General features: G+C 44.5%; 2 protein-coding genes across 2 annotated transcripts; one reads left to right on the top strand and one right to left on the bottom strand.

The window, feature by feature from the left end:
* LOC8075203 (prolyl-tRNA synthetase associated domain-containing protein 1) lies at nucleotides 1,148-8,184 on the top strand. Its single transcript, XM_002454566.2, has 12 exons — nucleotides 1,148-1,416; nucleotides 1,837-1,896; nucleotides 2,003-2,056; nucleotides 2,139-2,199; nucleotides 2,277-2,353; nucleotides 3,659-3,708; nucleotides 4,072-4,154; nucleotides 5,431-5,501; nucleotides 5,579-5,723; nucleotides 7,083-7,225; nucleotides 7,302-7,394; nucleotides 8,004-8,184. Exons 1-12 carry the CDS (start codon nucleotides 1,378-1,380, stop codon nucleotides 8,082-8,084), a joined length of 957 nt encoding a protein of 318 aa, XP_002454611.1. The 5' UTR covers nucleotides 1,148-1,377; the 3' UTR covers nucleotides 8,085-8,184.
* LOC8078929 (E3 ubiquitin-protein ligase RZF1) lies at nucleotides 8,209-10,062 on the bottom strand. Its single transcript, XM_002452839.2, has 3 exons — nucleotides 9,054-10,062; nucleotides 8,709-8,796; nucleotides 8,209-8,618 (listed from the first exon to the last, which is right to left on the bottom strand). Exons 1-2 carry the CDS (start codon nucleotides 9,970-9,972, stop codon nucleotides 8,759-8,761), a joined length of 957 nt encoding a protein of 318 aa, XP_002452884.1. The 5' UTR covers nucleotides 9,973-10,062; the 3' UTR covers nucleotides 8,209-8,618; nucleotides 8,709-8,758.

The following is an 11,128-nucleotide window of genomic DNA, read 5'->3' as shown; positions in this document are numbered from 1 at the left end:
AAAAAAATTATAAATTTTTTCAGATTCTCCGTCACATCAAATCTTGCGGCACATATATGAAGCATTAAATATAGATAAAAAATATAACTAATTACATAGTTTGCATGTAATTTGCGAGACGAAACTTTTGAGCCTACTTAGCCTATGATTGGACAATATTTGTCAAATACAAACGAAAGTGCTACTATTCACATTTTGCAAAAAAAATGCAAGTAAACAAGGCCCAACTTGTTTGCTTGGCTGATAGGCCATGACTAAAAGTAGTGTTCGTTAATTTGTTGTGAGAAGAAAAAAATATTGGTGAATGACTGGTAGATTCAGTAGATAAGCTCAAACGAACAAGCATAGCACATTATCCACCACAGCCCGCTATGTTAACACCAACAACGACTAAAGCGGTATGTAGCCCACCAGACTCTTCTTCCTCTTTCTAGCCCGCAGGAAGTTACGCGCGCAGATATTACTATTATTACAGTCACGAGCTAACTCTCAAGCTTCAAGTGTTCCTTGACATGGCTTCTCAATTACGTAAGCTTCTTTAGATTCTAGGTGGAGCATTATTTTGAGTGCCTTCAAATATAATTATTTGATATGAGTCCTGTATTTATTGCGGAGATATTGGAAGGATATAAAACAGTTGTGGATTCAGAGGAGAAGACAAGCTAAAGATGTTTCATCTCTTAACCTTAGCAATTTGGAAACGAAAACATGATCTGCGTTTCCATTCTTATGTTCCACGTTATACGAACATTTTGGTTTTCAGAAACATGATCTGCGTTTTCATTTTGTGTTTGTTTTTGTTCTAGAAATGGGGATAGAAACATGGCTGCTATGCTCTCAACTCGAGGTTGTAGCAAGCATGAAATTTACATATATGTTGCTACTTGCCAGATTTATGGAAATCAGTGATCGGTGTGCAAACAGATATCTTGAACTTGAGGGTGAAGTAAGTCAGTCATTTTCTTCCGAGAAAGAAATATGAACTGAAACACGCCTATTTGAATGCTAACCTGGCTAACTTGCCTGGGCCAGGCAGCATCCTCAGCCTTTCGATTTGCTGCGCCTAGGATTGCGAGTTGCCTGGATACCGGACCCCAGGCCACGAGCCAAACACAGTTCGGATCGGGAAATCACAAGAAAAGAAATGAAAAAAAAAAAACAGTTCGGATCGGGCCGGTTTGTGAACGGGCTAAACAACATACACAATACAAGGTACAACAACTCGTCCCTCGCATCCACATCCGCGTCGAGAACCGTTGGATTTGGCGTACGGTCGATTCAGCCGATTGCACGCCTGTGGCTTCAACCCCGACGTCCCTTCCCAGCTCGTCCACCGCCGCCGCCGCCGCCGCCGCCCGACGTCGCCACTCGCCAGCCATGGGGTACACGAAGGACCAGCTTCTAGCGCGCCTCCAGGTCAGTACCACCACTCTCTACCACCTCTGCAGCTCGGCACCATCCTTCTCTAGCTACCAGCCTTCTCGGATTTGCTTCCTCGCTGCCGTGCCTTGGAGATCGACTAGATTGGCGCCGTCGGCCACGCCAGCGCCCTTGCCTGTGGCACCATCGAGATGCTTCCGTCGCGCTTGTTTTTGTCAGGATTTGGGTTGTTGTAAATCCTATCCTAGCGTTAAAAGGCGTGGTTGCATCGAAATTTACTCGCGCGGTCTTATTGAAGGAACAAGGGTTTCTCCGTAGATGTGCATAAATTGAAGTGCGAATACTTGTACCTAAATGTCTGGGTTCGGGATGTTGCATCCCGAGCACACTTTGCTTCCTAGCATCATTATGGAACTTGCTAACCAGGGCTCAATTTGGTGCTCTTATCTTGTGCAGGAGCTTAAGATTGATTTCACGTGCTACGACCATCCTGTTGTACTGACAGTGGAGGAACAGGTGAGTGGACCAACCCACCAAGGAGTATATACTTTGTTCTGCAATGGTCTCCATTGACTTATCAATTATCATGAGTACTAATTTACTTCTTATTTGGCTATGCCAGGCCAAACATGTTGGCCATTTAGGAGGTGCTTTGAGTAAAAATTTACTCCTGAAGGTATATCTGTGGCAACTGGTGGAATGTAGTTCTGACTGGAGCACTTGCCGTCATGCTAATGTTTCTGAATTCTGAATTTCAGGACAAGAAGCATCGGTTATATGTTATTTCTGCCCTTGCTGGCACCAAAGTTGACATGAAAAGTAGGTAGCTTCGCTATGATTACATCTTATTGTTACTTGTTTTCTGTTAATTAATCTTGTTTTCCTTAAACTTCTAGTTCTTTCTCAACGTCTTGGGTTGGGAAAAGGTGGTCTACGAATGGCTCCGGAGGAAAATCTTCTAGAAGTACTTCAGGTCTGCCATTTATACGATGTTCAAAACTTTCAGCTATTTATTTTTCTAATGTAAACCTTAGAAAACCATAGGAGCAATGAAAAAAAAGAGAACATGGTGCATCTTTTGGTTCCGTTGTTCCTGCACATATGGTCACACAGGCAGTGTTTTCTGATCGTCCGATTAATCGCGATTAATCATCCTTATCGGTCTGTAGCACTCGATTAGGACCTTCGATTCGATTAGAGCGATCAGAAACCTGATCGTCGATTAATCATCGATTAATCACGATTAATCACGATTAATCGTCCGATCAGGCTCCTGACCGATCAGAGTTATGGGCTGCTTTTGGCCTGGGATATATTTAATTGGGTCAGGCCCATTAGGGTTTCCCTTATAACTTCACTCCCACTCCAGCCGTCAGCTACTGAGCTGCTGCTCCTGCTCGTGCTGCTTGCTGCTTCCTCCTCCCTCTTCCCTGCTGCCTGCTTCTTCCTCCCCCTTCCAGCTCCAATCCAAGCAGCCCATTGCTGCTTGCTTCCTCCTCCCTCTTCCCTGCTGCCTGCTTCTTCCTCCCCCTTGGCCCCTTCTGCTGCAACTGCAAGGTCACCTACTCTCTAGCCTCTACCCCACCTGGAGGCTGCAGGTCCAAGGGAGCACGAAGATGAGCTCCTCTGAAGGCGAGCCATTAAATCGGCTTTGCTCTGCCATCTCCTCTCCACATATATACCATACATATATGATATATACTTATATAGTCCTGCTATATGCTGGACGATTATATGGACGATTAGACCGATCAGGAGTTGATTAATCGTCCTGATTGTCAATTAATCGTCCTGACCGGTGCCAGACCGATTAGAAACGATAAGCCGATCAGAAAACATTGCACACAGGTGGTGTCATCTAGTTTACCAGTTTCACTGAACATCAAGAAAGCTTGATTCTATCTTTATTCTTTACCAATGGTGTGCTATTCATAATGGTCACGCTAGTGGTGTCAGGGACTCCTATGTTTTTATGTAGAAATCTCCATCTTTACCAATGGTGTACTATTCACGTGGGTTATTTCGATGTAGGTTTTACTTCATAGTTAAATAGAACTGTTTGATGTGAAGGCTTCTCCAGATGACAAAGTTTCTTATTACTATTTAATTGCTTGAACACACAAATAGAAGTTACTCCGTGTTTCTTGTTCTTTTCTTTTTAGAGTGAGGAGATTACTTGAGCTTAGGTGCATGCTTGTTTTATTAGGAATCTAAATGAATAGCCCCCCCCCCCCCCTAAAATACTTCCTAATCTGTTTTACTTTCTTATTATATACAGGTGCCCTTAGGGTGTGTTACTCCTTTTGCGTTAATAAATGAGTCTGCAAGGTATGAGGTCTTACTTTGACTTTATGATTGACTCTGTCGCTTATCTTTATCAATTATGATATCCTTGATTAATGGAAAGCTATTACAGCCATAAATTTGTTCCAACTGTGATATAACAGTAGCAGGAATTTGGCCCTTCAGTTTGTGAGTCATATTTCTGAAAGCTAGATAGAAATACCTCACTGATGAAGGATAGACTGCTTGAGATCTTTAAATCTTGTTTTCTTTTTGAAAATGCTTTGTTCTCTTGCACATTCTTCTGCTTATAGTGATCTGCAGTTCTGTACTCTGAAGTAATGCTTGCTATTTTTTTTATGCCCTTGATGGTTTAACAAATTCATACAATTATGCTTTTGTGTGCAGTGCTGTTTCACTTTTACTTGATCAAGGTTTCAAGTCTAAACAGATTTGCTACTTCCATCCACTGACAAATGATGTGACAATTGGTATGGTTCAGAATAACAACACTTCTTTTTACTGACAGCGTTCCATTGCTTTAACTACCAATAATACATAACTACTGCTAAAATGCAAACTGTATATTAGGTGCTACACTTCTGTGAAGTTGAGCAGATAATATATCCTGACCTCGCTAATGTTATATATGCAAGTTACATAGGAGGTTACTAAACTTCTCTTGCATGTGCAAATAGGTAATGAATTGCTCAAAATTGAAGTATTATCACTAAACTTTCTGATTTGATCGTCTATAAGGTCCCTGATGAGGCAACTCATCTACTTCAGTCACATGGACATTACAGTTGCATAAAAGAACGTGATCTTTTTTTTTTGCAAAAACCTTTAACTCCATTTTAAATCCATGCCCCTTATATATTTTTCTAGCCTCCATTTTTTATCCACCCGGTGCAGGTGCCAATTGTGCTGCTGGCCATTTTTCTGCCCGCTTGTAAACTCGTGGGCATGCCATGTCGAAAACAAAGCCCCCAATTCTACGTTGTGCGCTTGCCCCCTTGTGGGGTAGTGGCAGTCCCTCTGCTGCTCATCATGGCCTGCGCCATTGCTGCATGCTGGTTATCACTTTCATGTAGCATGTGGGCATGCTTCTGAAGCAAATCAGTGACATGGTGTCTCCAAAAATTAATCTATGCACTCATCACTGTGTTTCTAGCATGTCACTCTGATCACTGAACTACTGAAGATCTCATAAAGCCCTAATATCATTAGAGTTAATGTCTGATAGATTAATTAGCATGCGGATATATTAGTTCTAACATGATTAGCATGTGATGGGTTCAATGCAAGGATCGTAAACTATTCTCCCATGACTTTAAGGTGAACCCATTGTTGTCCTGGCACTAAACACGGCATCCTTGGATGATCCGCTTAGAAAGTTTAGAGTTTAGGCCTTGTTTAGTTCCCAAAACTTTTTGGTTTTGGGTACTGTAGCAATTTCGTTTTTATTTGGTAATTATTGTCCAATCATGGACTAACTCGGCTCAAAAGATTCATCTCGCGATTTATAGGCAAACTGTGCAATTAGTTTGTGTTTTCGTCTATATTTAATACTTCATACATGTACGGCAAGATTCGATGTGATAGAGAATCCTTAAAATTTTTTGGTTTTTGGGGTGAACTAAACAAGGCCTTAGTGATGGGTTTGTCTCGTTTTATAGTTCAGTGGCCTATTTGCAGTGACCTTGGATGCAATTTACCCGATATATTATTTTGTTTGATAGTTGATTTCTAATTTACTTCATCCAGCTCTTAGCTCAAGCAATCTTGACAAGTTTCTCATCTCCATTGGGAAGCAACCAGCATATGTTGACTTGGAGGTAATGCTGGATGGATTGTCTAGGTATTCTTTCATTTTTGTGTTGTAGAGGTGTTTTATATCACTGCTGCAATACAGGCTGCACCAGCTGTGAGTAAGGATAATCCTCCTGATCTAGCACATTTGGTTCCATCTGGTGTGTCAAATTCCTCAGAACAACCAGTTGACAACACGGCACCTACTAATGTTCCTCGTCATCAAAATAATGTGCCCAAAGAGACAGGTCAGCTATTCATGCATGCCATACTTCTTTAAGATTTGCTTTATCCTCTATCTATAGACCATGATGGCAGTTCTGTTGTATCTACAAAATTCACATGATTTGGCGTCCTTTCTGTGCATGGCCCACATTTGTTTGGATCGCTGGCTAGTCAAAGTTTTTTCTTTAGTGTGCACTTTTTATATCATATATGACAGGGTAAGAGAAGTGTTTGGTAGAATTAGCATGCCCTTCTTTGTGAATCTGAATTATGCTTCTACATCATGCTCTAATGGTCATGGCTGGCAAGAGCTCTGTACTTTAATATGGTTCGAAATTAGGTATGGGATTTCTTATGAGTAACACAAATGTTTATCACTGCTATCAGGGCAAACTAACACTAAGTTTGTGACCAACACAAATATAGCAAATCATGTAGCAGCTGTCATGAGTTAATGTTTTAGCGTTTCTCATTCACCTAAGGCACCATTTGGATTTGGGGGAATGGGGTTGGGAAATGTGATATGAGGGGTAGGTTAAATTTAATCCATGGTTTGTATATTGGGTTTGGAAATAGCAAATTAGACCTTTTCTCACCGGTCCATTCCTGGTGGAATAGCTATTTGCTTTTGGGCTGAGCAATAAATCATTCTGTTCTCTCATCTGTCATCACCCGTCTCTCTATTCATCTTCTTGCTTAGTACCTCAACGGCATCGGCTGGAAACCAGCAGCAGAATGGCCAAAGACCTCCCACAGCTATCCTATCCGGTCACTGCCTCACTATCATGACAACTTGGTATCAGTAGTTCAGTATCCAGTGATCCTCAATGGCTTCTGGTATGGATCAGTTCAAGATACAAATGTTTGTCAGTTTAGGAAGGGCACTGTGGGTCATATATAGCTAACCAGTCCATGCCAGACAGGGGGGTGGGGGTGGGGGTGGGGGGGCTCTGATAACAGACCCATACCCACCTCTATACAATCCACCTCCATCACCCCACTCCCATCCATACAAACAGTTTGCTATGCAGATGCCACCTAATATGCCATTGAAGTGGTCCGTTATGAATTGTGATCTTGGGTGAATATGTGACTATTGTGTAGTACTTGACAAGTTGACATGCACTGTCTTATGTACCTTGAATATTGTCACGAACTGTTGGTGTTGAAGTACATAGATTCAATGATAATTTCTGGAACTGATTAGTTTCTATTCTTTGTCCTTAGCTCACATACATCATAGTTCAAAGGAGGTTGCAACACTTTATGTTGCTTACTATTGGCCTATACTTATATACTTGCATTTTGTTTGCAACCTTTCCTGAGTTTATTTATGATTCTTAAGTTTCAATAGTCAATCATGACAATTCGTCCATTATTAGAAGTGAAGGCTATCACGACAATTCCCAAAGTTCAGAGCAAGGGTGCAGAAATATCAAGCAAAGGAGATAAACCTACTACCAATACCAGTGTTGACAAATTTGTAAATGATGTGTTTGACATCATCTCCCCATTGTTGTCTGAGGTAATCCAGTGAGCTTATCTATCATAGCCTTCTTTTACAGCACCTGTTCTTTATGTTGATAAATATTGCCATGCAGGAATTGAAGAAATTGGACATTAAGAAGGAAGAGCTTTCTTCAATCTTAGATGGCCTGAGGGGACGGGCAGATCCAGATTTGAAGAGTATAGCGGTTAGTTTCTCAAATGCTGTTTTCAGAAGACCTACTCAAATTATTTCATACATGATTCAACACCTGTTCAAATCCTTTTCCTAAAATGTGTTTAACGATGTATGCTGAGAAAAGGGCAATCTAAAGTATTTCCCCTGTATTTCCTTCTTCCTGTGAATTTTTCCAAGTGAAGTTGAATTTATTAGTCATGCAATTCAGCCTAAAGGCAATTCATCAACATTTAATAATAGGCTAATAGCAATATCTTGTTACGTCTTGATTCCCGAGAGTCATCTGGAACATTCGTGATGGGTCATTACCCCATGCCTAAGAATTTTAAGAAAATTAAAATTTACTGTCGCTTGAATGGAAATGACCTGGTCTGGACAAGAAATTTTTAACCTGTCTGTAAAACCTCATCATCCATTGATAAACACATAATTTTGAACAATGTTGGTCCAATACAGTAGTATTGAACTGGATTGTTTGGTGATATATGTGCAGTCGTATTTTACATTTGCTTCTACTATACCCACAATAATAAGCAGTTAGAAGCCATTTTTTTTTAATACACGGAACCTGCACCATCAAGGTATCTATGCATAACTAATGTGGATGTTTTCATTGCAGATGACTCTGAAGAATGCATCGTATACCAATGGGTTTCACTCTGGTTTCAAAACCATGCTGCATCGTGGTTTAAACGGCTGACCCACTTGGGTCTAAATTAAATGGCTTGATACAAGATACATGAATCTGATTTACATATTGAATGAAATCAACATATTATTTTGATGCTCCTGTTCTACTCCGTATCTATAACGTCAATGCTCTCTTTTTTTTTTTTTGGATTTGCCTTTTTGTCACTCAGAGGTTCGTCCCATAGAACAAGTACTTACAAGATTCTGCTACTAGCTCTGCCAGCATCAGACACATCACATAGAAATGTCTTCGGCGCGTTTCAGAAATTACTGTTACTGTTAACATGATATATCATCGAGACATTCGCTTTACATGGAGCCTGCCTTTTAATTTGGCACGCTCCTTCTACGATGCGTGATTTACTCGCTTTACATGGAGCCTGTCTTTTAAGCACGCTCCTTTTACGATGCTTGATTTACTCGCATTTACAGTGGGTCGCCATTTCATTTTTACATGGCAGGTCTACATCTTCACATCAGGCTTCCACCAATCTTCCACTATTAACAACTTGACACTGAACTGGCAGAACGGCGCAATAGTTACCTGTAGTTTGCTGTTAGGTTGCTAGCACATCGGCATTCTGAATCAGAAGTAGGAAAACTGGAAGAGAAGAATTTGATCACATCACTTAACTGGGTAGGAGGCGTTCTTCTCTGGATACCGTAAGGACTCGACGAGAACATCTATATGAGAAACAGAGAGCGCCACCAAGCGTAGAATGCTGAAAGCAAATGAGAGATGAGACAAACAGCTTAGAAAAACCGAAATTTGGATTCGTCAAAAAAAAAAAACCCCGAAGTTTGACTAAACAGCAAGCCAAATTTATGCACACAAGTAACTTGCGTGTTCCTTAATATGTAGTCTCCATACATCGCCCATGAAGGTGTTTTCCCCCAGTTTTTTTTCAGACCATGAAGGAGAAGAAGAAAACGCAGGTTGCCACAAGAACAAAGGACTGGAGTGCCGTCATATCATTACCGCCGGCGTCGGCCGCGTCGTGCCTGCCGCGCCGCTCGTGCTCCCACGCGTGGTCGTCGGGGTCGTCCATCTCGCGCGGTGGAAACAGCCACGAGAAGGGCCCCCACCGCACCAACGTCGCGGGCTCCCTCTCCCTCTCCCTGTTCCTGTTGTTGCCGTTGCTTCCGCCGCGAGGCGCGGCCTGCAGGCTGCCGCCGCCGTTGGACCCGGCTCCCGGCAGCTGGTACCGGCAGACCGGGCAGGAGTTGTGCAGGCGGAGCCACGGCACGATGCAGTCGGAGTGGTAGACGTGCTTGCACGGCAGCTGCCGCGCGGCCTCCCCGAGCTCGAAGTCCTCCTTGCACACGGGGCACTGCGAGCCGTCCGACAGGTGCGCTCCGGTGATCCGCACCGTTGGGAGCGAGTCGATGGCCGACGACGGCGCCGGAGCCGGCCCAGGCCGGTCGTTCTGCGTGATCTCCTCGATGAGGTTGTTCAGGTTTGGCCCCGTGAAGTAGTTGCCGGGGTCGATGGCCGGGGGCGTGGACGGCCGCCGCGGCACCGGCGGCGGGGAGGGCACGCGCCGTCGAACCGGTGCAGGAGCAGGAGGCGTGGCAGGTGCCTGCGACGTCGCAGGCTGGCGGAACGCGCGGCCTGGTACCGTCGTCGTCGTCGTCGGCTCCCCGCCGTATATGACCCAGCGGCGCGGGTGGCCGTCGTACTGGTGCTGCGGGTGGAACGGGTGCGGGAGGAAGTGCGGCGGCGGGAACGCGGGGCGCGCCGGCGTGGGGTCGATCTCGTGGAGGAAGCGGCCGAAGCAGCGCGGGCAGAAGACGTCGGTGGACGGGTAGGAGATGATGCGGAGCGCGCGGCCGCACTGGTAGCACCAGTACATGCGGCACGTCCGGTGGCGCGCGGGCGCGGGCGTCGTCGCCGACATCGTCGGCGGGACGGTGGTTGGTTCGGTTCCTTGCGTCGGGTGGGTTGGTTTGTTGGTGCTTGTTGCGTCCTGAGCAGCTGTAGCTCTCGGAGGATGGCCTCTGGAAGTTTGCATGGGACGACGCTGGTTTTAAAGCGAATGCAGGTTTGATTGTTTGGGGCGCGGAAATTGACGCACGGGTGGGAAAGGATGGCTTGGCGGGAGGACGAAAGCGATTCTGTGGCGAGGTGAGATGAGGTGAGGTGGGTTGAGTTGAGTTCGGGCGTGTGGTGTTCGGCGATGGTGACTTGTGCGTGGCGCCAAAGCGCGGGTTGCTTGCCGGCCAGGAGGTGATGGACAGATGGACGCGGCCAGGCGGGCAAGTGGGCGCGAAGGGGGAAGTTACGGTGGACAGCGGGAGGTTTGGGTATTGGACGGAAGGCACGAAGAATAGGCGATGGGCCTGGCCCGAGAAGGAGTTATAAGGCCGAAGTAGTTTTGACGAAAAGGCCCACTCAGCTTAGGGGTCCGTTGCAATCTGCACACCTCCTAAAGCAACGCTTGATGTTCTCTTTCTGCTTTTTGACGTGTCGCAAATTGTGCACAACTTTAAGTTGTGACCAGCGCACAACAAATTGGCCATGGACCTGATCGTCTGGTCGATCAATTGGACGGCCCCGTCTGCTTGGAAGGGCGACAGAGGCATCTGGCCCCGCCCCACTTTTCTTCTAGCCACTAATTTACACATGGGTCAAATAGGTGGCCGGGACAACAAGGTACAAAGGTCGTCCCGGAGGAGTATTCACCTGCATATTCTCGCTATATCTTCGTCGGCAGGTCTTCGTAACAGAAGAAATCACGACGATGCATACATATTTTACCGCCAACATATCAGGGTGGATTTATTGGTTTTAAAACTCGACGTTTAGGATCAATTTAGGATTATTCTATTAGCTCCATAAAAAACTTGAAGTTTCTAAAGTACCATTTTGCCCTATTTTACTAAAAGATTGAGAGAGAAACTGAAAAAAAATGTAAAATGGAGTAGTGCCAAACGTGTCAAAGATTTGTCACACTTTCTATGCTCTATGCATCCATGTTTGCCCAAACAGGTCAAAGATTTCTCACACTTTCTATCCTCTATGCATCCATTTCTGTTGCACACAGAGGCATGGAA

This window comes from Sorghum bicolor, chromosome 4 (assembly GCF_000003195.3).
Source record: "Sorghum bicolor cultivar BTx623 chromosome 4, Sorghum_bicolor_NCBIv3, whole genome shotgun sequence".
Classification (NCBI taxonomy): domain Eukaryota; kingdom Viridiplantae; phylum Streptophyta; class Magnoliopsida; order Poales; family Poaceae; genus Sorghum; species Sorghum bicolor.
This window is presented reverse-complemented; position numbering and strand designations above follow the sequence as displayed.

Coding starts and splice junctions, on each gene's coding strand:
- LOC8075203 (XM_002454566.2), top strand. CDS start 1,378: ATGGGGTACACGAAGGACCAGCTTCTAGCGCGCCTCCAG. Junction 2,057..2,138: donor GTAAAAATTTACTCCTGAAG/GTATATCTGTGG, acceptor TCTGAATTTCAG/GACAAGAAGCATCGGTTATA. Junction 5,502..5,578: donor CAGCATATGTTGACTTGGAG/GTAATGCTGGAT, acceptor GCTGCAATACAG/GCTGCACCAGCTGTGAGTAA.
- LOC8078929 (XM_002452839.2), bottom strand. CDS start 9,972: ATGTCGGCGACGACGCCCGCGCCCGCGCGCCACCGGACGTGCCGCATG. Junction 8,797..9,053: donor CGACGCGGCCGACGCCGGCG/GTAATGATATGA, acceptor ATTTGCTTTCAG/CATTCTACGCTTGGTGGCGC.